At 44.4% G+C, this 24,208-nt stretch overlaps 4 protein-coding genes across 9 annotated transcripts in view; 1 reads left to right on the top strand and 3 right to left on the bottom strand.

Annotated features, from left to right (window-relative positions):
* The window catches only part of asic2 (acid-sensing (proton-gated) ion channel 2), a 199,476-nt gene extending 196,886 nt beyond the window's left edge, over positions 1-2,590 (bottom strand). The window contains exon 1 of the mRNA XM_054760094.1: positions 2,296-2,590. The gene's annotated coding sequence lies outside the window, so the exon portion shown is untranslated. The remainder of the gene's footprint in view (positions 1-2,295) is intronic.
* Positions 1,384-13,466, top strand: asb16 (ankyrin repeat and SOCS box containing 16). Of its 4 annotated transcripts, XM_054760099.1 has the most exons (7): positions 1,384-1,532; positions 10,103-10,443; positions 10,507-10,774; positions 12,269-12,677; positions 12,736-12,819; positions 12,959-13,072; positions 13,157-13,466. In XM_054760099.1, the coding sequence occupies exons 1-7, from the start codon at positions 1,486-1,488 to the stop codon at positions 13,340-13,342; spliced, it is 1,449 nt and encodes a 482-aa protein (XP_054616074.1). In that variant the 5' UTR covers positions 1,384-1,485; the 3' UTR covers positions 13,343-13,466. The 4 variants fall into 4 exon arrangements, with proteins under 4 accessions (XP_054616074.1, XP_054616071.1, XP_054616073.1 ...); XM_054760096.1 differs by having other exon boundaries at positions 12,959-13,466; XM_054760098.1 differs by lacking the exon at positions 1,384-1,532 and adding an exon at positions 9,277-9,931 and having other exon boundaries at positions 10,108-10,443; positions 12,959-13,466.
* On the bottom strand, positions 2,807-9,568 carry hrob (homologous recombination factor with OB-fold). 2 transcript variants are annotated; one of them, XM_054760089.1, is made up of 10 exons: positions 9,322-9,568; positions 9,138-9,188; positions 7,959-8,864; positions 7,810-7,893; positions 7,440-7,562; positions 7,245-7,353; positions 7,071-7,156; positions 6,878-7,000; positions 6,652-6,790; positions 2,807-4,551 (listed from the first exon to the last, which is right to left on the bottom strand). In XM_054760089.1, exons 1-10 carry the CDS (start codon positions 9,331-9,333, stop codon positions 4,499-4,501), a joined length of 1,686 nt encoding a protein of 561 aa, XP_054616064.1. In that variant the 5' UTR covers positions 9,334-9,568; the 3' UTR covers positions 2,807-4,498. The 2 variants fall into 2 exon arrangements, with proteins under 2 accessions (XP_054616064.1, XP_054616063.1); XM_054760088.1 differs by having other exon boundaries at positions 2,814-4,551; positions 7,428-7,562; positions 9,322-9,561.
* Positions 11,961-23,266, bottom strand: LOC129171440 (alpha-2,8-sialyltransferase 8E-like). Of its 2 annotated transcripts, XM_054760101.1 has the most exons (6): positions 22,957-23,266; positions 20,133-20,231; positions 19,850-19,994; positions 17,171-17,283; positions 17,006-17,098; positions 11,962-16,903 (listed from the first exon to the last, which is right to left on the bottom strand). In XM_054760101.1, exons 1-6 carry the CDS (start codon positions 23,145-23,147, stop codon positions 16,426-16,428), a joined length of 1,119 nt encoding a protein of 372 aa, XP_054616076.1. In that variant the 5' UTR covers positions 23,148-23,266; the 3' UTR covers positions 11,962-16,425. The 2 variants fall into 2 exon arrangements, with proteins under 2 accessions (XP_054616077.1, XP_054616076.1); XM_054760102.1 differs by lacking the exon at positions 20,133-20,231 and having other exon boundaries at positions 11,961-16,903; positions 22,957-23,265.
* Between the last annotated feature and the right edge of the window lie 942 nt (positions 23,267-24,208).

The following is a 24,208-nucleotide window of genomic DNA, read 5'->3' as shown; positions in this document are numbered from 1 at the left end:
CGGCGGAAAAGTCGGCGGAAGTCGGCAAGCGAAGTAAACGCACAACAAGAGAGAACATGGCGGACACGAGCGGAAAACGGTTGAAAGATGCACCAGCAGCCTACAAGTCAAAAGTGTGGATGCATTTTGGGTTTTACTGTACGGATGGTGGAACAAAGCTGGCGAAGGACTTTGCTACATGCAAGAACTGTTTCACAAAAGTTACGTATACTGGAAACAACGAATATGCGCAGCCACTTGCAGCGCCATCACCCAGAGCTAGTAAGCCAAAAAGCCGTGGCCAGTCCACCGTGGGGGCTCTACTTCAAGCAAAACGCCTTTTCAGCTCCCCCAGGGTCAAAGTCGATCACTCACGGCATATCTGTGTATATTTGCAAGGATCTGCGGCCATGCAGTGTTGTCGAGAATGATGGGTTTCGCTTTTTGATGCGCACTTTGGAGCCACGCTACGGAATATCAAGTCGAAAACATTTCACCAAAAGCTTGTTTATCAAATTTTGTTGGTTCCCTCAAAACGTGCAGGTAGATGCCTTGCAGTAAATTTGCACTTTACGGCAGTGTTACACAGAAATGATGTCACTGTTTATAAAATAAGCTGTAGGTTTGTTACTGAAATGCTGCACTACAATAGTGACTGTGTTGGAAAGACTCATTTGTTTCCAGGAATATTGCAATAAAAGTGTCTTAAAAAGACATTTGTTTACAGAAATGCTGCACTAAGTGTTAAAAGTGATGGTGCCAAATAAACATGTTTTTTTTCCTCTCTTTTTAAAATATCTGTTTTTCTCTTTTAATAGTAGTATCGCAGATTATCGTAGATTGATTTCCTGACCAATATATCGATAATCGCTGATAATCGTTATCGTGAGCCTTGTATTGCATATCGTATCGCGAGGAACCCAGAGGTTCCCACCCCTAGTTACAATGAGGAAGTGTCGTTCCAAGCAGGAAAAGAGACGTGTTTGTGAGTCGGAGATACATATATGATTGATGATTGAAGGACGGGAGTTTAAGCTTTCTTTTGGTAGGCTGCATGTTTATGTAATCATAAAACAATATTCTGTGTTCTTTGAAAGACCAGTCAAAATCCTCTAAAATGGCTTGGATTGAATGAGTTCATCCTAACCCCTTCTCCAATATCAGCTATGACGGATAAATTGTGTGCGTTTAACATGTTGACACTTGCAATAATTACAAATCAGTTCACGTGCTGCGTTTAGGCATCTGTATTTTCTAATAGGGAGTGAGAGGACAAAGTGTAGCAATATTATTCAGCGATGAAGGAAAAAAATTGTAAATGAATTTTAAAAAGCGGAAGTGAACTGATCAGTAGGGATTAAATCAGCTTCTGTCCCCTCCTTTGAGCATAATGCATTGTACAAGTGGAACTGCACAAATACTGTTGCTCAGCGTGTTGGAAATACTACCTGGGGCTGCTTTAAGGATGCATTCAAGTAGTGATCCACAAGGAGAATATGGAGGAGGATGACGTTACAAGGGCAGCAGGGCGTTAAAAGACGGGGAGTCGAAAGGTAAGACAGCATTGATTACGTTTTACTCAAAGCGGCTCTCAACGAATGATGAAAAAAATAAAAAGTGAGCCAACTGAACAGAAATGTTTCCATGTCATTCATCCAGCAAACCATCTGCCAGTAACTATGACAGCCTTTTCCTCACCTGTTTTATTAATAACATATGTGATTTTACGGCAATACATGCTAGCAAATTTGTCATTTCACATTTGAGCTTCAAAACTACATTTTCCCCCACCCCCGGGTTAAAAACAAGATGTCCTTTCACATTTAAAGACACACCTCGTCCACATGAAATGCCTTTCTTTACAAGCAGTCATGCGGTAATGGCAAAGTAAGAGGGCGCCAACGGACTCAACATGGGCGACAATGACGCACACCGTGACAAGCTACAAACATAAACAACTTTTACACATCAACTTGATTAAAACACATTTCGCAACAACTTCGCTGTTGTAAAATCTTTTTAATGAGCTAAAAGGACGGGGTTTCTTTAACACGCCACGTCGTCACTTAGCGCAAAACAAACATAGAGCAAATTGATGCAGCTGGGGGTCATTTGTTAATTAAACTTAAAACGAATTATCCGATTAAACACGAACGATCACAAAGTGCAATGTTCATTCACTATAAAAGCCTGGTGGGAAACATTAATGGCTGTGTGAACAAAAAAGATAATTACGAGAATCTTTCGATATATTGTGATTTTCTGCAAGGGAAACGTCCTACTTTTATTTCTCCTAAGAAGCGAGTGTTCACCTACTTTCTGCAAGAACTTCGCAGCCTGGCGCCATCATCACCTTCTATCGTCTTCTGGGGTTGTGAGCATCGAGCGTCTTTGGTTGTTTGCCTCCAAATCAGCCAACTTTTTCAGGGGTGTCAAACTCATGGCATGGGGGGCCGAGACACTGCAGGGATTTTTTTCCAGCGAGTCATAAAGCAGCTGATTTGAATGATCATCACCTACTTCAATTTGAGGGAAGGAGCTCGTGAATTAAATCACCTGCTGGAGAGAAAACCTGCAGAGTCTCGGTCCTTCATTAAGACATGTGAACCACCGTTGCCAACTTTTCAGTAAGAAAGGTAGCTGTTGGCTGCCGTGGAAGTCGCCAGATGACGCCATTGCCTAATTTGCATATGATTTGCATATGAGGTAGTAAAATGCTGTGGGGGGAAAAAAGCATAATTTCGTAGGAGAGACAAAAAAAGTGAGTAAAAACCCTTTAATTACGTTTCGAACTACACATAAACCTGATTGTTCTTGTTTGTTAATTTCAAATTGTCCATCATTTCATCAAAATAAAATATTTTATCTCGGCCAGCGACTCTCAAACAGCGAATAACAGATTATGCTGTGTTTATGCTATGGCTCACATGAACTGACAGATGTGGTTGGTGAGTAGCACCCTCTTCTGGTGAATTCATTTGCACATTCGATGAGTAGAGCTCCATCATGGCTTGACTGCCTTTTTGGGGAGGGGGGGGGACCTGTCAACAGCACCCGCCGCTTCTCAGTAAAAACACAAAATACAAAACAATGCGTGCTTTCACCATATTAGAAAAGTCCCCAATGACGTCTGAAAAAGTTGCTAGATTTGTCGCTAGTCGCGTTTGAGAAATATGTCGACAAGGGGGGTTGGAATGTCGCCAGATCTACGGACAAAATCGCCAAGTTGGCAACACTGATGTTGAATAGTCAGATCGACTCAAACAGCGTTATTGATAACAGATTAGTATCGCTATTAGGGTGATGAGATAGATATTTTTCCAGTTCTCTTGAAATGAGAAGGGAATTTTGCCAAATGAAAGGCAAAAACATTCAAGGTTCTTTAAAAAAAAAGTATTGTTATCGGCAATAATGGCACTGTATTTACTTCATATCGGAGCAATACCACAATTTGCAGTTTCGCCCACCCAGATTGATTTTGCCATGACACACCTGTGTGACGACGTCAGGTTAGCACCGCCCCCAATTTGCTCATCGGCCAATCATATGCGACCTAACTCAGCCCGTTTATGATGCAGTATTTCATTTGTAAATCAGATTTAAGGGTTATTTCATTAAATTACCATCACCTATTTTATGTAAATATTTCAAAGCTATATTATAATAGCACAATAAAATATACAGCACAAGTTTAAGTTTATATGAATATGCGAGTAGCAGTAGCTTATTACCTGCTGAGATGAGGCGATGGCAGATTGAAGTGCAAATGACTTGAGTGGGAGGGTGATGGATGCGCACATGACATCTTTGCAAGACCTAACACCTTTCAGCTTAAGATGTCGGCTATGTTCTTGTCAGGCGTCTATTCTTACCTGCACTGCATGACACGTTTAAAATTTGCAGCACCCACTGCATTGACACAAAGATACAAGCACCTTTTAGTAGGTACAAGTATATTGCACAACATGCAAACTGTTTTTTATCAGTACGACACTGAACGTTACATCTGCTCCAAGACTCTGATGTTGCAGTCTCCCGTCAGGACCTGATGAACTGATGAGATGCCAAGTGAATGCTGCCCCCGAGCGGTGAAAAGCTGTTACAAAAACCACGACCGCGTCAATCAACACCTTCAGTGACACCTGCTGCTGTGTTGTCACCTGCTGGTGACCTTTTTAAAAAGGTCAGCTAGGTGCAGCCAAGAATGAAAATGAATATGACACTCACTCAGGAACAAATCCGAGTATAAAAAAATAGTCAAAGAGCCTCTATATGACAAGAGCGCTGTGCTGTTCTATTTGATGCCATTCAATCAGGTTAAGTAAACCAGGTGCAGCATTTTGGTCCAACTTCAAGACAACAATGGTAATTATTATGGAAGGATGTTCTTTATATTGTTATTAATATAGTGTGTAAACAAAAACAAAATCACATTTTCTCTCATCTTTAACATGATACCCAACAGAAAGCAGGATGAAGTATTGACAGTGTTTGTGATCATTCTGTGCGTCAGTTGGCGTCATAGACTGTAGGTGTCCGCAGGTAGTGCACCCAGCAGCTCATCCAGGTCATCTGCAAAAACCAGGATCAGGTTAAAAGATACTTTTCAAGAGGAAAAGGCTTCTTGAGACGTCATCTGTACTTCTGTGTAGAAGGTGTCGGACGTTTCGCTCCTCATCCGAAGAGCTTCGTCAGCAAACTAATAAGTGCTGGTAGCTTAGGCCTTAAATACAGTAAGAGTGGGCGGAATTGGTGTGCCAACACCCTCCTCCTATTGGTTCGTTACACTAAGCCTGGGCGGAGCAGTGGTATAATCCTATCCTGTTATTCACACCTACGATAAAAGGGAAGTGTCGCTCCCTGAATTGGGTATGAACGACTCTGATACTGGCTTGTTAGCATCTATTGTTCTGGCTCGGCCCTGCCTTCACCTCATTTGCAAGACTAAGAGCTGTGGGTTTTGGTCTCAGTAACCTGCTGAACACAGGGTCCAAATTAAACCTCAAACCACCATTCCGATTCAATGATGGGTTCTGTTGTTTGACAAAAATAGCTTCCTTTACTCCTCTTTCAAACCATCTGTTTTCTTTGGCCAAAATCTTTACCTCGCTGTCCTGAAAAGAGTGATTGGTAGCTTTCAGGTGTAGATTTACTGCTGATTGAGGACCACTAGCATTGTCCCTGCGATGTTGATAAAGCCTTTTTTGGAGCATTTGCTTAGTTTCCCCAATGTAGTGCTCTTTGCATTCCTCATCTTTACAGTGGATGGAATAGACCACATTGCTCTGTTTCTGGTTTGGAGCCTTGTCTTTAGGATGCACTAATTTTTGTCTCAGGGTATTTACTGGTTTGAAATAGGTAGGAATTTTGTGTTGCCATAAGATCCTCTGGAGTTTTTCGGAGACCCCCGCTACATAAGGGACTACCACTCTTCTCCTTTTTGCTTCTGTGGGCTTTTGGGTTTCTTTCCCTACTCTCTTCTTTTGACATTTGTTAAAAGCCCACCGTGGGTACCCACAGGTTGAGAGCGCTCTCTGGACATGTTGTGTCTCCTTTTTCTTTCCCTCAGCACTAGTTGGTATTTGTTCCGCTCTATGTTGGAGGGTCCTAATAACCCCTAGTTTATGTTGTAGTGGATGGTTTGATTCAAAAAGCAGGTATTGGTCAGTGTGTGTGGCCTTTCTAAAGACCTCTGTAAGTAGCTGTCTGTCCTTTCCTATAATTACCTTGCAGTCTAAGAAGGCTAGTTGGTTTTCTTTAGTGTCCTCGCGAGTAAATTTGATATTGGTGTCCACCGCATTGATGTGATCTGTGAAAGACTGAATTTCTTGTTTTTTGATTATGACAAAGGTGTCATCCACGTATCTAAACCAGTGCCTTGGTTTTGTCCCTGAGAAGGATGTGAGAGCCTGTTTCTCCATCTCTTCCATGTACAGATTCGCCACTATGGGTGAGACTGGTGAGCCCATAGCACAACCATGAATTTGTCTGTAGAATTTCCCTCTAAACTGAAAATATGTGGTGTTAAGGCAAATTTCCAGTAATTGGCAGATGTGGTCAGCACTAAGTTTTGTTCTCCGATGCAGAGTTGAGTCCTCGAGCAGTCTCTTCCTCACCACCGAGACTGCTGCTGAGGTGGGGACAGATGTGAAAAGTGAAGTCACATCATAAGACACCAAAGTTTCCTCTGGCTCCAATCTGAGGTCTTTGATGCTCGCCACAAACCCTTTTGTGTTCTCTATATGATGATCAGTGTTGCCTACCAATGGGGATAAGACTGTTTTTACATATTTCGCTACATTGTACGTGGTAGAGTCAATGCTACAGACAATGGGTCTGAGGGGAAACCCTTCCTTGTGGATTTTTGGAAGGCCATAGATACATGGTGTAGCCTCCCCAGGGTATAACCTATGATACATCTGTCTGTCAATCTTACTCTTACTGTATTTAAGGCCTAAGCTACCAGCACTTATTAGTTTGCTGACGAAGCTCTTCGGATGAGGAGCGAAACGTCCGACACCTTCTACACAGAAGTACAGATGACGTCTCAAGAAGCCTTTTCCTCGATGGACAACTCCTGTACGACTGAGAGCCTACACAGACACATACTTTTCAAGACGTCACATGTGTAAACACGACATCCTGGATGGTTTGGGAGCTGGAGATGCTCACCTGCGTCCCAGCCTGAATCCTGCTGGACTGTCTCTATATGTGGCTCTCGGCTGCCGCCATCCTCCTCCTCCTCGTCAAACTCCAGCTGCATGCGAGACATGTGCTCCTTCGGGACATCAGGTGACAATGCCATTGGCTCCTGGATGGAAGAAGATGTTCAGAGAGGACAGCTGACCGCTCCACGTGTGGATGTCAGATTGAAGTCTTTTAAATGCGTGTGGCCCACCAGCACCAACGGGGGGAGCTGAGCCGAGGACCGGCAGGCTCCGTCGGGCGAGTAGATCCTGAGCAGGTTGTTGGGCGTCACATTGAGGTAATGGTTCCGATGGGAGGGGGAGAACACGCTCACCTGCAAGCAAAGTTTAGTTTGGCACCCTCTGGTTGGGGGTACGGTACCAACAGGTGATGATGAGTCTCACTCGTTTCAGCAGCAGCACGGCGCCGACCTTCAGATCTCCCAGGCGCTCCTCTACGAGGCGCCGATGGACCGTGCCCTGCATCTCGCCTTCAGCCAAGAGCAAGAACAAAAACAAAAACAAAAACAAAAAAGACACAAGTAAAAAATAACACAGCTATGAGAGAGTGATGCGTACCCGTTGGATCTTTGAACACAGCCTTGGCGTCGGCGTGCGTGTGGGTGATGCTCTTCAGCAGCACGGCCATGTTTGGCACTTTGTTCTTGGACAGCTGCTTCAGGGCGGCCTGCAAGGACGACGCCGCAAATCAAAATAAAACACCGTAAGAGCACTCGTGACACTTTGCATTGGCAAGAAGACCTTGCGAAGCACCATGACCACGCTGTAGGAGCGGAGGAAGCAGGAGGGGTTCCGCTCGTCCAAGCCCATCTCTGCCTTCATCGCCGTCCAGGCGCCACCGCTGAACTCCTCCTCCTCGGCCTGGGAGCTGCCAACCTTTCAGATCACAGTACAGTAACAAATATATCATACCAGGCTGCACGGGGTGTATAGACATGTCTTACCAAGATAAACAATTCGGAACTTCAGGTTCTGGCCCACTTATTGAGCAATACATTGATTAAGAGGTACGTCCTAATGATGTTTTAAGAACTACTGGTTCCAAAGTCACATTTGTGGTACAAATGCAGAGAGCTGTAAAATAAAGATATGTAAAATGTATGCAAGAGGAGGATTTACATACATGGCTTGGAAGGCGTGCCTTCACGCCATGTGCGGGAGTCTGAGGAACAGACACGACGATCTCATCCAGACTTTGACTGTGAGGCTGAAAAAGTGGAACAAAACATCATCATACTCGTTTCATGAGAGGAATGAACCATGAAGGACAACCTGCTGTGGGAGGAGTCCCGCCGGGCCCGGGAAGCGGCGCGTCCTGGGCTGATGAGGCTCGAAGCGAGGCCTCTTCCTGGGCACCTTACTGGACGCCGACACCAGCTGGACCAGGCGATTGGTGAGAACTGGCGTGCTGAGGGGGTGTGGGCTTAGGGCAGGGGATGATGAGGGCGACACGGTCTCAAAGAGGCCACGGGCCGGGTGGGACGATGGTCCTGGGGTGGCTGTCTGATGAGGCTTGTGAAGTGTTCTTGGAAGCGGGCCGGGGACTGGCGAGGATGCAGTAAGACCTGGGAAAAGAGCAGGACTCTGAGGGGGGGCCGGGTGGGACGAGGGGCCCGGAGTGGCCCACACTACCTGATGAGGATTGCTGAGGGTCCTGGGAAGGGGGCTGGGTGCCGGCGAGGACGCAGTGTGACCAGAGTTAAATGCAGGTCTCTGTGGAGGAACAGGTCGTGGGGTCAAAGGGGCTAAACTCGGACTGGAGGTCGAGATTGACGTACTTTGGGTCCCTCCGCTTGTTGGAGGCCGCAGCATTTTGACTGGGGGGGGTGGAGCTAAGGACCCCACCTGACGATCACACTCCTCCAAGTCTGCCAGGTCCACATCCCAATCGTCAAAGTCATCCTGAATCACAACGGGCTTCTGCTGCGCCCATGAGCCCAGTGCCAAGAGGGACTCAGGTACACTTGGCTTGGGGGGGTGAGCCTGAGCGATGGAGGAGAGCTTCCTCAAACTCGGAGCAACAGTTTCCAAGCAGGCACTTGATGCTGAGCAAGGACGAAGCGACGCTGGTCTCGCTCCGCTTGGCTGCAGGGTGTTTGTGCCCACACAGGAGGCGTCCAGGGGGAGGGACGGCCCGGTGGTTGGTGGTCGAACAGACCACTCTGAAGCCAGCAGGTCCTGCCACACAAACCACGACAAGTACATGACACAGTAAAAGTGAGGTTTTGAATATTTTAAAGACAAATCCTTAACTTCTGACTTTCCATTACAGAAATGTAACAGTTCCTAGTTTACACTGATTGCAAGAGGAACGGTTTAAGTGAGACACATGACTGAGCCCTCCACTCGACTTTAAAGTGAGCCTCTAACCGTCCACTCGTCAAACTTTGTAACGGACAAGATGATGATGATGATGAGTAACAGTTGGCATCCGGTGTGTTAGCTTCCCACCTCATCGTCAAAGTCCTCGCCAATGCTGAATAGCCCACTCAATTTGCAGCTCTGTAAAAGAGTCAAAGTACACCATTGAGGCTTCCCCCAGCCAAGCTTGTTTAATAAATAACAATTTATTCTTACTTGCAGACGACAAACAGTGCACAGAAAGCCACGTTAGCATGCTAACAAACTAGCTTACCATGGCAGGCATGAGATGTCACGATCAGTGCGGACGACGTCAAAAGCCATTCGATAACGATTAGTCTGATTCTTCTGGCTCTTAAACGTTTGTTTTCCGTCAGAAAGTAGTAGAAGTGGCAAAAAAGTACTCTGTAGCAGCTGCTTCAGTCCGCGACTCACGTTCAAACGTGATGACGTATGACGTGGGTTTACGGACAACGCGGAAGTGGATCGACTCGCTGCTCACAGTTGTTTAACTCTTACTAAAAAAAACTTTTGACCCAACTCTACTTATTTTGTACGTAAATCAATGGCAGACGTGTGTAACAACAATAGTCTTTACTTACATGCAAATTTTATTCAAGAGTTTTATTATATCAGTTCAATTAACACGTCAGTTGGTTCAATGTAACCTCAACACTGCCACCTGTTGGCCATTCGGTGGGAATGACAAGTATCTGCTTACACAACCATCTATTAATAACTGGGTCTGAATTTGTATTTGGAACGTCGACGACTGTGTTCACCTCCCAAGTGTAAGATCGAGCATGAAAAAAGGGCAACGGCTGTTTTAATGATGAAACTTTTGAGTTGAAACCTGCTACTGCTTTCAGCTCCTCCACTGAAGGGTGAGTTAAACCTGTTGGTAAACATTTTTAGGCACCTTGCTGTCACCACTTCAGAAACTCACCTGCCCGGGCAAGTTAGTAAAGACACTGCAGCTCCGATGGAATAGGAAAATAATACTCTTTTCTTGTCTTTTGTGTATGTGTGGTGTTCTCCATTTGTTCTCCATGAAGTGAAGGTGCCATGACAAACAACACGTTCCCCTTCACCACCACCACACTGCGCTCCCTGAGGCTGGAGCAGGAGTTCCAAGACTGGGAGGATGCACGGCAGGCTTTGGCCCACAGGAGAGCTATGAGCAGGGCCCCTCTACCAAGAGCCCCCAGGCTGCAGCGGCAGCGTCTCCAGGAGGTGAGAGCCCCTCCTCCTCAGGCCAGATGCCGAGACCCGGCCATCCACAACACGTTCATGTGTGGAGACATGAAGGGTGTGTACGCCGTTCTCAAAGACCCCGCCATGGTCAATGCCCTGATGGAGACGGTACATGAGGAGATGGTGTGGGCCCCAGAGATGGGTAGGACTTTCCTCATCTCTTCTTGTGTTGGTGTTCCTCTCATCGTGCTGCTTTCTTCGCCAGGCATGTGGACCATGAGCTCCACGGTGAAACAGACGTCCGCCTTGCGACTGGCCGCCGGCCGAGGACACGCTGCGTGCGTGGAGGAGCTCCTGTTCCGTGGGGCTGAGGTGAATGACGACCCCGGGGGCAGCACTGCGCTCCATGACGCTTGCGCAGGGGCCCACGGCGTCTGCGTACAAGTGCTGCTCTCTCATGGAGCAGATCCTCAGGTGTTGGCTGAAGACGGCAGCGCTCCTCTTCACCTGTGCACCTCGCCTTTGTCGTTCCAGTGAGTTGGTGATCGGTGCTTGCTACACCACAACACCTGCCGCACACTTTGACAGCTACATGAACATACGGTAGCTTCACCGAACACGCTAAATCTTCTACTCTAGCCCCTGTCACACAGATACCGCAGACTAGCTGCATCACAGCAGTACCCAAAGATCCAGCATTTATCCACCTTTGCCTTTTACACAGAACCCAGCAAGACTGGATGTTGCAGTCACTGAGACTTCACTGCCCTGTCCCAGCTTTCCCTGACAAACAGGCGCCATCCCGCCACCCCTGTTGCTGCCCTAGCCCTTATACACGGCCTGTAAAAGCCATCCTGTTTTCCAGGTTGTACTTCTGTATAAACGGCACAGCAAAAGAAAGTCGACCCGGCAACCCTCCACATTCTGAGGTAGTATCAGAGCCGTAACAGAGGCGGGATGGCAACTGAGTGAAAGGGTCTTCTGCAATGCCAGGACAGGGCCTGAAAGATCACTCTGATTGTGGGATGCTGTGTTGCTGTATATGTCACGCCTGGGAAAGGCGATGTGGGTGAATCCCAGGATGCAGACACAGGAGAGCTCCAGCAGTGAGAAGGGTTTAATAATAATTAGTCCAAATAAGTGAGACAAACAGCAACTGAAGGCGACGGCGCACAAAAAAACAGAAAAAGCACCGTGGTTACTCAAGAGGCACGAATAACCTTCGGCTACCTCTACCGTGGGAGCTGGACGGGCTACTGGGACTGCAGGACGGCAGCTGGAGGGTTCCTGAAAGGAGGTGAGTCCAGAACCTGAAAAACACATGCGGTTGCAGTAGCTAACAGAGACAATAATCCAGCACTGGCTAGGAGCAGCTGAGAGGATGATAAAGGGTGCTTAATGATGAACAGCTGCAGGAACCCAGTAGCTCCACCCAGCTCAGGTGTCTGCTTCTGCACACAAGCACACAGGGCATGAGGAGACAAGACAATATAATAAATAAGCATAAAGCAGACAAACTTAACAAAGGTAACAAACCTGTGTCACCGTAGAGTGTGACAGTATAAAAGCAATATGGCTATAGGACTATAACTATCCCATTTTGCCAGGCTCTGTGTGAAAGGCACAGGTGGATAAATGCCGGTTCCTTTTTTCTATGCTGCTGTTTTGTATAAACGGCACCGTCACAAAATGAGGGGACGAAGTTGACATTGTTAATTTTTTGCCTTCGGAGATGTCATCACAGCTGTAACAGACGCCTGTGTGAAAAGGAATACAATGTTAGGACAGGGGTGTAACAAACCCTTGCTATCTGGTTGCAGGATGCTTTGTCGCTGTGTGAAAGCACACACAGTCACAAAGTCCCATTTGGCTCTTTTCTGTGTAAAAGGCAAATGCAGATAAATGCCAGATCTTGTATTTTGGGTTGAATGTGGCTATTTTGAAGGAGCACCGTGTCAAAAGAGACTTCTCATCTGCAATCTGGTGGGTGGGTGCATGATGTAACTAACATGTTGGCCTCCATCCAGGTGTGCAGAGCTGCTTTTAGACGGCGGTGCAGAGGTCAACGTGAGGGCCAGGGAGTCCAGGCTGACTCCGCTGCACGTGGCTGCCCTGCGGGGCCTGGACGAGCATGTGGAGCTCTTGCTCGCCCGCGGAGCGGACGTCTTGGCCACAAACCGGGAGGGAGAAACCCCCCTGAACGCGGCGTGCTCCAGGGCCGAGAGGCCGTCCGAGGCGGGTCGCTACCGCCGTGTGGTACAGAGTCTGCTGGACGCGGGGGCTGACCCGCAAACAGCGGGCAAGAAGCTGCACACGCCGCTGCACAACGCCTGCGCCAACTGCTGCCCCAGGATAGTGGAGCTCCTCCTGCAGCATGGAGCCAAGGCTGATGTTAGCAACTGTGCAGGATACACACCCATGGACTGTGTCCTACAGGTACACCATCACGGACGCCATCTTAAAGACACACAATCAACACTGCTTGTCCTTTAAGGTGGTGGAAGACTACGTAGACCAACATCCTGAAGCTGTAGTACGCATCCTCCTCAACCACGGAGCCAAACCCGTTCCAACAAAGGTTGGCAATGAAAAGTCACACTCCAACAGTTAAACACTCAGTTAAGCTCATCTATGAGACATTTTGAAGTCTTTTACTGCGTGTCCTTTTTCTAACCCAATGCAATGAATATTTGATGCACGTACCTCTGCGTGCGTAGATGCTGAGGTTGTGCGTTCTCTCTGCTGCCACGTTGGAGGTGATACTCAACTCGTACCCGTCCGTCCCCCCGTGCGACTGGATGGACAACTGCGTGTCCCAGGAGATATACCAGGTGACTCCCTCCTCTGTCCTCATGGCTACTTCTCTGTCAAGCCTCCGTGGTCTTTTGACCCCTCCCCTCGGTACTTTCTCTCAGGGACATCCAGGCTTCTTCGACTTGATGCGTCAACGCAGCGGTCAGCCTCGCTCTCTGCAGCATCTCTGTCGCTGCGCTTTGCGAAGACATTTCGGGGCACTGTGCCACTCAAAAGTGAGTGGCTTGGACATTCCCTGCTGCCTGAAGGATTACCTGCTGCTGCGGAATGACGGGACACTCCACTGAACTCTTTATTTGTCTGCAATTGTGTTTTTTTTTTACTTGTTTTGGCTTTCCCAGCGAGTCATGCTGTGACTCTCACTGCCTTTTGTTTCTGATACAGTGCAAATAAAAACTTCCCACTAGATAAGCTGGTTTGAGTGGGACAGGTTGTTTATCTCCACAGGTGGACCTCAGTTCATTATTCATTCATTCCAAGAGATTAGACGAAAACCGAGGCATTTTTTTTCCCCATAAGAAATCATGTAAGTCCAATTAATCCCTTCCAGACACCCACAAATATGAACAAAAATACATGTAAAAAATGTATAATGATAGTTTTATATGCATAAAACCACACAAAATCATTCTAAATGACTGGATGGAAGTGAATGCAAATCTCTCGTACATCCTGGCGAGATAGAATTCAACAGTGTTTCTCACCTTTATCATCAAAATGCTGGCACGCGCAACTTTCTTTGGCTCCATGGCGAGTTATTTAGTGGTCACGCTCGTTAAAAAATGCACCGGCAGTGAGTCAGCAACACGCAGGGTGCTTGTTTGAAAACACTTCCCCCTAGTAGAGAACTGCAAGTCGCAAGTTCAGTCCTCAGCCTTAATCTCAAGAAACATGTAGGATAATTGTTTTACTAACTTGTGAGCTGAGTAAATATTTCCTACAAGTAGATTTTAGAATAACAGTTTGCATTGATGTTTATTGATTGAATTATTAACTGTCATTATGTAAGTACAGTATGAATATAACCGTCTATGATTAACTGGGTGAGTGATTACAAGTAGTTTATAGAAATAATGATTTATTAAACCACTTGCTGAGTAGATGGACAGCTGTTTATGTATGTCAAAGGTCAAGCAGAAACAGTGGTACCTCCCACATAGTGGACAATCAGCGAAGGCCAGCCGGGACCAGACGAGACCAGCAACCAAATAAGGGCACCAACAGAGTCAAGTCCTATCATTACATCATCATTTCTCACATCATTTCGCTGCATTTTTTGGCACATGTAATGGACACTGTCCTTTCAAACAAATGAAATGAAAGGAATGGCGTCCCCCTGAGCTCGTTATTACACCCACTTCTCTTTCTCCGTACATTTAATGTCAAAATGTCTTCTCAATTCTCCTATATGGGTGAGTAGCCACTCTTCTTGCAGCTCAGCCTGAGCTAACGTCGACAAACTGTAGATTCTTCTTTCTGCAAATGGTGATTTATCTTGCCTTTAACCAAACTTCCTTATATACCGTGTCTGAGTCATTTTCATGAAAACCGTCCCAAACCCTCACAAATCAAGACTTCAAGCCCAAATGAAAGAAACGGCGTCCCTCAGTGCTCATTACTGTGCCCATTTCTATATTTCACTTTTGCTAAATCTTCCTAATTACCTCCGCCAAGCGCAAAGCACGGAGGTTACGTCTTGCCAGTGTTTGTGTTCAAAATAACTTGAAAAGTTCTGAATGGATTGGGATGAAATTTTCAGAAATTGTCGGAAATGGGACATGGAAGAACTGATTAAATATTGGGGGTGATCCGGATCACCGTCTGGATCCAGGAATTTTTGAAAGGATTCTTTAACATTGCGAGATATGACCATTTTTGGCATTTGTGCATATACTGTAACTCCACAAAAAAATGGTCAGAGAACTTGGGAAAAAAAAATACAAGACAAGTTTCCAACAGGTTCTACAAAATATCAAAAAATGTAGGATTCTTATTTTGGTGTGAATCACAATATGGGGGCACTATGGCACTTGGCGGAGGTCTGCGTTCTGTAGCTGCTTTTCTAGTTCAATGTGGTATCATGGCTTCTCTCAATTCTCTTAAATTGGTGACACCCTAAAGTTCTCCTACACAGACATGCTATCTCTACTACACTATATCATCTGGCTTTTAATCAAACTTTGAGGATTTTTCTCAAATTCTCAAAAATCAAGGCTTCTCACGATAAATATAAGCTGGATAATTATCAGAGTCATACCGATAAATCTGATAACATAAATATCTCTGATCAGTTTTTTACAAATGATGCGAGATTAATTGTACTGTGCTGTAGGTGGGTTAGGCTGAGAAATCAAGTTCTCCTTTTCTCCTTTGTGCTGTAAACAAACATGACATCGACCGTGTGGGACCTCCCACTCCGTCAGACACCTTGCGCGAAGTTGCACCAAATGCTCCGCAAACACTTTGCACTCCACAAACACTTTTACAAAAAACTTTGACAAACAAACTCAAGCCCACCAGCCGCCTGAAACAGCAGCATTGCCACCACAACAGCCCGAAAGCCCACAAAGACGCCCGTGCTGACAAATCTGTCACCCTAAAGCCAGCCACAAAGATAGGCCCGGGACTGGCTTCCATCACTGCGGCATTCTCCACCATCGCTGAAGACACCGGTCCCCGTCAGCTAGCAAACTACTCCAAGCCACCGTCTGACTTAACTAAATTATCTTGCATCACTTTGTGGCTAATATTCTTGTGCATATATAGGCTTCTAATTAAAACTGATGGTGTCCCTCATGGTGCATTACTATGCCCATTGCTATGTTTTGCTATCGATCTGTGATCATGGCTTCTCCGAGCCACGCTATCCCGATGACCCTCTAAATAACATGCAGACAAGTAAAATAACCCAGTCATGATAATTTACAAATATTTATTCTATTGTACTCCAAATCGTCAGAAATCATTTTACATTCAAGGAAGAAAAACAGTGGCTCAGGTGTTGATGACTTGTATTTAAAGCCAAAGTATCCTTGAAGGAGACTTTAAAGGCATCAATTATCCTTGGCGCCGCAGCATCGGTGCATGATGATGAAAGTGAATGATGGGCATTGTGTATGTCCGCGCACGTCAGTACAGCACTTACTACACATCTTTTAGTACTCAGGAAGTGGTGTGTGTGTGTGTGTGTGATTCTGTACAAAACAAACACGGGAAAATGACAAATGAACCCAAAAAATATTTCACCCAAAGTGCTCAAGTCCCAAGTTATCTGCATTTCAACATTTTAAACAAAAGAGTATTAGGGCCAAAATGATTATGAGACTTTTTTTCCACAGCATTTCAGTCACACAGGTGATCTTTTTTGGGACTACTTTTTATCGCTTTGACAGTCCCCCAGGTGAAGCCTGAGAACGCCCTGACTGTGCAGCTTCAGCAGCAGGTCAAACTCCATGGGCATGTTGTGGGCACCGGCCTTGAACGGCACGTCGTCGTAGTAGTGATTGGTGAGCGTGGAGAGACTGTGCGGGTGGGTGCTGAAGGGCCAGAAGCCGTACAGGTGCACATTGGCGCACACCTCCAGTGCCATGCTGACCATCATGAGCCCCGTGCTGAAGCGTTTCCATTTCAGGCTGTTGCTCGCCCAGAACTGGGACAGATTGCGCAGGTATTCCGGGTTCAAGAAAATAGGACGGGCCGGGCTGTCAAAGTTGTTGACGGTTTGGACCACGCGCATCGACACCGCCGTGTTCATGCCGTAAGAGAAGGCAGGAAGGACAATGAGGGACTTTCCGTACCTTTGAAGACTCATCACAAAGTCGCGCTCTTGTCCCATGAGGGAGCTGTACCTGCAGGGACGACACCAGTCAGGCTACATAACAGTAGCTCCACAACAGCGAGCACATTTCATTGAGCACAGGACATGAACAGTAAAACCAGCATGCTCTCACTTATTATGGAGGATGCTCGGGTTCACCGTCACGAGGTCCGTCTTGACGCCCACGTCTGTCTCGTACTTCTTGTTCAAAGGCGGAAGATTGCACCTGAGCCAGCGACAACATGGTAACAACCACTTCCTGTGTCGTGTTTACTAACATTAATAACCACAGCCTCACCTTATAACAAACTGAGCCGAGTCGATCATTTTCCCACAGTGACTGTCCATCAAGATGCCGCCGTTGCCAACAACGGCGCAAGTGTCAAACATCCTGTTGGAGAACGGATGTTCCTGGAAAGCAAAGTCTGCAGCTGTCGAGGTCATGACCTCAGAGGTTAGAGACAGAAACAACAGAACAACAGAAACAAACAGGACTACATCAGCAAACGCCTGTGACGACGATAAAGACCCTGACGGAAGGGCCAAAATAATATCAACAACCACAATGACAACACTGCATTGAAACAGTCACACGTGATAGTCGTCATGAAACGATGAACTATGATACGGATCACAATGGGCCTCATTCACCAACATCTTCTTAAAAGTCTTCTTAAGAAGTGTACTTAAGAAGGCGCCGGTTGGAAACTGCGCCACATTCACGACACGTTCTTAAGTAGGGATAATCGTTCGCACCGGTGTTCTTAGGTTGATGAATGCCAACGGGGATGCACGTGCATGTACAGTCATGTGAAAAGATTAGGACACCCTATGGAAGCCTGTGTGTTTTCTAACATATTTGGTCATATGGATATTTGATATCAGTTTTAACAATCTTGAGAGATTCAATTAATAGAACTAAACAAATAAAACTGAAAAAATGCTTTTTTATAACTTTCTGTAAAATGTAATTTTAAATAAATGCAATTTCTGTTGAGGAATAAATTAGGACACCCCCACATTCAATCCCTCTTAAAATGGCTAAAATCACATACAGATGTATCACACCAGGTGCACATGATTGGAACATCATTACCAGTGTTTTGAAGGAGGCTTGCCTTATTTAAACCTCACATTTAGTTTGGTGTGCCCATAACTGTTGAAGTGAGAGAAAACACCATGGTGAGATCAAAGGAGCTGTCTGAGGCCTTCAGAAAGAAGATTGTAGACGTTATGAGTCTGGTAAGGGATTTAAAAAGATCTCAAAAGAATATAAAAATCAGCCATTCCACTGTCCGGAAAATAGTCTACAAGTGGAGGACATTGAAAACAACTGCCAACATGCCCAGGTCTGGCCGTCCAAGCAAGGTCACCCCGAGAGCAGACTGCAAGATGCTAAAAGAAGTCTCCAAAAACCTTAAAATGTCATCACGGGTCCTACAGCAGGCTCTTGCTACTGTTGATGTGAAAGTGCATGCCTGCACAATCAGAAAGAGACTTCACAAGTTTAACCTTCATGGGAGGTGTGCAAGGAGGAAACCTTTGCTCTCCAAGAAGAACATGAAGGCCAGACTGAAGTTTGCCAGAGTGAATGTAGACAAAGACCAGGACTTCTGGAATAATGTTCTTTGGACAGATGAATCTAAAATTGAATTATTTGGACACCAGAACAGGGGACATGTTTGGCGTAAACCCAATACAGCATTCCAGGAAAAGAGCCTCATACTAACTGTGAAGCATGGAGGTGGAAGTGTCATGGTTTGGGGATGCTTTGCTGCAGCAGGACCTGGCCAGCTCACCATCATAGAATCCACCATTAATTCTATCGTGTATCAGAGGGTGCTTGAGGAACATGTGAGATCATCTGTGAAAAAATGAAAGCCAAAGTGAAACTGGACCCTGCAACATGACAATGACCCAAAACATGCCAGTAAATCCACCAAGGACTGGCTGAAAAGGAAGAAATGAAGAGTCCTGGAATGGTCGAGTCAAAGCCCAGATCTTAATCCCATTGAGATGCTGTGGGGTGACTTGAAACGGGCTGCACATGCAAGAAACCCCTCAAACATTTCACAGCTGAAAGTATTCTGCGTTTAGGAGTGGGGCAAACTTTTTTCAGACCAATGTCAAAGACTGGTAGATGGCTACAAGAAGCGTCTCACTGAAGTTATTTCAGCCAAAGGGGGTAACACTAGCTATTAGGTGTCCTAACTTTTTCCTCAGTTAGAATATGCATTTTTGTTGATATATTTTGTTTAATGAGTAAAACAATGTTAATTTTTGTTGTTTACCTGCAATTAAATCACTTTCTTTTCCAGAGATAAAGAAAAACAAGATCAGACATTGATATGTGAACATTTCTTAATAAAGAACTGAATATTTAATGGGGTGTCCTCATTTTGTCACATGACTGTAAGTCCTAATTTGCATAGGTCACGGGGTTTTCCACGTTTACAAGCGGACCAAGTCATATACGGAGTAGGTGCTAAATGTGTGCCATTATTGCATTTTTACAAATAAAATTGTGAGGGTCAGGTAAAGGCAATGTCTTTCCTAAAATCTTTTTACATTAGAAGTGTCACAAAAAACAGACCATCCGGACACACTCGCATGGCTCAGTACTTCTGTTCCACCTTAAATATTGTGCCTATATGTCCGTGCCACCTTAAATTTCACCTTAAGTGCGAATCCGAAGCCAACCTCAGCGTCGTCCTGAACTACCATAAACTGCGGTAGCAGAAAACCGAGCACTTGCCGCAAACGTCCTTTCCTACAATAGGAAGTGACGTAATTAAACGATAATGTCAACATTATTGTTGTTGTTGTTCATTTAGTTATAAGATCAACGTATGTACTAATGATCCTAATTATAATTTCATAATTGATCATATGTAATATTAGGAGGTAGTTTGCAGTGAATAAATGTCATGAACGAGTGAGTCCCAGCGAGCGGTCAAGCATGGGTGTGTGTTCCTACCTTAATGAATGTTTTGAAAATGGCGGGGGTGACCAGTAGTGTCCTGTCCATTTCTCCATCGTACTGAATCTTGGTCCCCACGGGGGTGTTGCCCTGCGTGATGATGGCCTTGTCGAAGCCTCGACACGAGCGGCTCAACTTGGAGCTGCAGAGAGACACAAGCACGCACACTTCCGTTAGGGGCACGTCCTCACACGGAGGTCGATGTTTTCACTTCCTGTTCACTTTCGGTGTCACGTGACCTGCCTGTCTTTCAATATCTGGTTGAGGATTGAGCGCTTACGTAAATGCACGGTAATTCTCCTCGTTCTTCTTCCAGGTTTGAGAGTAGCGCTGTCGCACGTTGTCAATCGCTTCCCTGTGACGCACTGGGCGCAGATTTCTCCCATTCAAGAAAAACAAAGAAAAAGTGCTCATAATAACAATGAAAAAATGAAATGTGATTAAAATGAAAATGTATTATATCAGGTGTATTTTATAAATATATTTTCTTTTTTTATTTTATGTCAATTTTTTTCTGTGATAATGAGAAAATGGCCTTTTGTCATAAGAAAAGTTGACATTTATAATGTAATTATACTGTAAACTAAAAAACAATATATACATATTGTAAATATTAAAAATAATTATTTTGCTAATTTAAAAGATAATATTTTATGGGCTATGATGAAAATGGACAATTGTAATTAAATGCTGTAAATGTAAAAACATATGCACTAATTTAAAAGCTGATATTTTTCTGTGGTAATGAGAAAAATTGGCATTTTAAATGTAATTAAATATACTGTTAATTTAAAAAAAACTACATATATATTACATATTAAAAAGAATAATTTAGGTCACTAAATGCTAATATTTTTTCTGGGGTAACAGTTTTTCTGAGAGACTGCTCCTTTTACTGTATTTTCGAAACAATACTTTTGATTCATTTTTAATATAAAAGAATCAAATTCTATTTAAAAAAAATGATATTAAAAATGCTAATTCAGATTTTTAATGTTCATTGCTCATTTGAATATGCAAATGGTGGGACGGTAGAACCATGTTATTCCACTCAACAAAGTACTAATAAAAAAAGAAAGTCGATATAAATAAATACAGTATAATACCATATGTTTCAAAATCTAATACATCATTTTTCTCTGGTAATTATGACAAAAATGATCATTAACAATGGTAATGAAATATAAATGGTTTGAATATACATAGATATGAATAAAAATAATTTCTTATTAATGTAAAAAGCTGCGTATATTTTAAGTATATCACATACATATGTGATAATAAAAGAATTATGAATACAAAAAATACACATTTTGAAGTAAAAATGGTGTAATTGACGCTATTCTGGGGATAATGCTGACAAAAATGAACTGTCGATGCCGCTTAAAAATCAGGTCACATTTTTCCCGCTGAGGTCCCAAAATGGTCCCTCTCATAAACGTACCACTGAAGTGAAAAGTCTTGTGCTCAAATTGACCAATTTCCAAATACTGTACTGTACTTCATTGAGGCGTTCATTCTCTGACAAGGAATAATGAGGTATTTTGTGAGAGGGCTGTGAGTTTTTTAGGGCATCTCTACAAAAAAAAGGTCTACAGAGCATAATAACTTTTGAAAATATCAGATCATAATAATATCATATCATAATGCAAACTCCACACAGAAACAATTTTACCTAGGGGAGAATCGAACCCCTGGCTTATCAGACTGTGACGCCAACATGCTAACCACTAGACCATCGTGCAGCCGCTATTGATGATAATTGATACCTCAAATGGCTTTTGTGTTGATCACTTGCTGCCGGATATCATCGCTTTGTCATTACTTTTTGCTTTGTTAGCCCAACCCCGCAAGGTCATCTCCCTGTTCACATCCAAGTCCTTTGTTTTGTTTCATTTTATCAAACTGTTGGTGCTTTGTTATCAGTAGCACACACTTTGTTTCCCTTTTTATCTGTTTTGTTCTTGTCCTTCTTTTCACATGATTGTATGTATCTGTGTCAGCTTCTACTCCTGAAGTGCTGCACACAAACTGGTGAAAACTGGTCAAAACGCGCACCCCTACTGTGTTCCCTGTGCTATTATTTTTCTGGCAAATACACCACAAGGTGGCGCTGTTATTAAAAAAAGTAAGTCAGATTGACTTGAAATCTGTCATACAGGTCAGTCCACTCTACAAACACCCCCTATAACTTTAGGGTGTTTCCAATCACCATCAAATTTGTCACTGAGCATTTGTCTGTAATGATCATAAGCAGGAGTAGCCCTCTGTTGGCGCTTGTGAGCAGTGAAAAGAGCAGAGCCACTACGAGGAAAACCGATGCGAGTTCATGGCATTGGACAACCAGCCATTTTCGCTCAGTGTGCACTTTTTGGTGGCTCTAATCAGGTCTGCAGTGAAAACTGTTTTTAAAATGTGAAAAGAAACGGACATCATTTAGTACTTTGGAAAGCAATTTTCTAAACTTTTCATTTATATATGCTGTCAGTTATTTTTTTTAATCGGTATCGTCCATGGTGGGTCAGGCTTTGTAAAGATCAATGATCGGCCAGAAAATTGTGAACCCTTAGTGTTATTTCCTAGTCATCCATCCAATCTTCCGCTTATCCGAGGTTGAGTCTCCCCGGCTACTTCGTCCAGCTTCTCCCTGCAGATCCCAAGGTGTACCCAAGCCAGTTGAGAGACATACTGTAGCATCTCCAACGTGTCCTGGGTCTACCCCGAGGCCTCCTACTGGTCGCACGTGCCCTGAACACCACCCTAGGGAGGTGTCCGGGAGGCATCCTGACCAGATGCCCGAGCCACCTCATCTGGCTCCTCTCAATACAATAACATTGCTCCCGAACGACAGTGCTTCTCATCGATAAGGGAGAGCCCAGCCACCCTACAGAGAACACTCATTTCGGCCGCTTGTAGCTGCTATCTTGTCCTTTCGGTCACTACACAAAGCTCATGACCAGAGGTGACGGTTAAGGCATAGGCTTGCAAACTTTTCAAGGTCTCACCGAATATTTCAAAGACTATTTGTGGAGACTTGCTGCCTGCAAGTAGCAGATTTAGTAGAAAGAAAGTATGAATAAGTATGAATGTGGGAGTACAAGTACCTGTCATGGTCGATCATGTACCAGGTGACGATGGTCAGCAGGCTCCCCACGCAGACGAGAGCGATCATGAATGACAAGCATGAACTCATTCTCGATTTCTGTTTTGCCGCAGAAATCACAGTCAAGCTCTTCGGCTGTCCTCCCAAATCTCCTCCTCCTCTCTTGATCAAGAAGGAGGCGATAACATGCATGGCACAGGTGGCGTGTATATTGTGAACTAAACTAAAATGGTCTAACTAAAAAATAAATTAAAAATTCTAAAACAAAAATAGACAGCTTAAAAGCGATCACCCGCTGTGTCAGCCTAGACCACCATCTTGACCAGCAACTGATAAGTCATGTGACTTTGTCATGTGGGTGACAACGACAATTGGCCCATTCCTTGATGTTTTATGATTTCCTGGCTCTTTGGTATATCGCCTTTATTTGCTTTCATGTATAACATCTCTTTTATCCCACTCCGTGGGAACTCCTAGGGGTCAAGCTGATCCCTGTTTTTTCAACAATTCTAATATCGGCGGGATGAGGGGTGGCCTAGATGGGCATTCCTACTTCGCTCTCAGAGAAACAAGGCTGGTGGATGGACAGCCTTGCAGGTAATCATGATATTGCAGGTAATCATGACGTTGCATGATTTTTTTTTAACAAAATAGCTGTAGTAGAAAGGTGGTAGCTAAGGATGTAATGTTAAAGTACATAACAAATTAGGTCTTCTAAAAACAATAAATATAAATTATAGTTGTAAAACTATCATAAGAAATTGAGTGGACTAAAATACAAGAAAGCGGTAAGAAAAAAAGTTTGCAATTGACTATTTTAGAGTGTTGCTGGTTTGTATTGTTCAAAATGGGAAAAGTACATTTTTGAGACACTCCCAGACATAGAAAGGGTGCAGGGAGAGGAGGAGGGGGTTTGGGGCCCACGCACACACGCTGAGGGGGAGGGGGGGATGCTTTGATCTTTGTCACGCAGATGTGATTTCAGAATCTATGATTTTGTGACGTCATTTCAAACAGATGGCCGTTGATGACATCCTAAATCCTTTTATCTTTGTCACGTAGGTGTACTTTGTTTTATGATCTCGTGTTTATGGTTTTATGAGGGGCCATAAATCAATCATGGCGGGTGCCATAAATCGTTTTGACAGAAAGTGGACTATTCTTTCCCTCATATGGCTGAGCATAATATCTCTCTGTGGTTCATGGTTCTTCTTCCTGATATTTTCTAAACATCAACTGCTTGTAGTGTCTTT

Source organism: Dunckerocampus dactyliophorus, chromosome 18 (genome assembly GCF_027744805.1).
Source record: "Dunckerocampus dactyliophorus isolate RoL2022-P2 chromosome 18, RoL_Ddac_1.1, whole genome shotgun sequence".
NCBI lineage: Eukaryota > Metazoa > Chordata > Actinopteri > Syngnathiformes > Syngnathidae > Dunckerocampus > Dunckerocampus dactyliophorus.
This window is presented reverse-complemented; position numbering and strand designations above follow the sequence as displayed.

Excerpts from the sequence above, each read along its gene's own strand:
- asb16 (XM_054760096.1), top strand. The coding sequence starts at position 1,486 with ATGACGTTACAAGGGCAGCAGGGCGTTAAAAGACGGGGAGTCGAAAG. Across the intron at positions 10,775-12,268 it reads ACCTCGCCTTTGTCGTTCCA|GTGTGCAGAGCTGCTTTTAG; the intron begins GTGAGTTGGTGA and ends GCCTCCATCCAG. Across the intron at positions 12,678-12,735 it reads CCATGGACTGTGTCCTACAG|GTGGTGGAAGACTACGTAGA; the intron begins GTACACCATCAC and ends TTGTCCTTTAAG.
- hrob (XM_054760088.1), bottom strand. Across the intron at positions 7,563-7,809 it reads AGGCACGCCTTCCAAGCCAT|GTTGGCAGCTCCCAGGCCGA; the intron begins GTATGTAAATCC and ends GTGATCTGAAAG. Across the intron at positions 7,001-7,070 it reads CCGTGCTGCTGCTGAAACGA|GTGAGCGTGTTCTCCCCCTC; the intron begins GTGAGACTCATC and ends CTTTGCTTGCAG.
- LOC129171440 (XM_054760101.1), bottom strand. The coding sequence starts at position 23,147 with ATGCATGTTATCGCCTCCTTCTTGATCAAGAGAGGAGGAGGAGATTTG. Across the intron at positions 17,099-17,170 it reads TCGGCTCAGTTTGTTATAAG|GTGCAATCTTCCGCCTTTGA; the intron begins GTGAGGCTGTGG and ends TCGCTGGCTCAG. Across the intron at positions 16,904-17,005 it reads CCGAGCATCCTCCATAATAA|GTACAGCTCCCTCATGGGAC; the intron begins GTGAGAGCATGC and ends TCGTCCCTGCAG.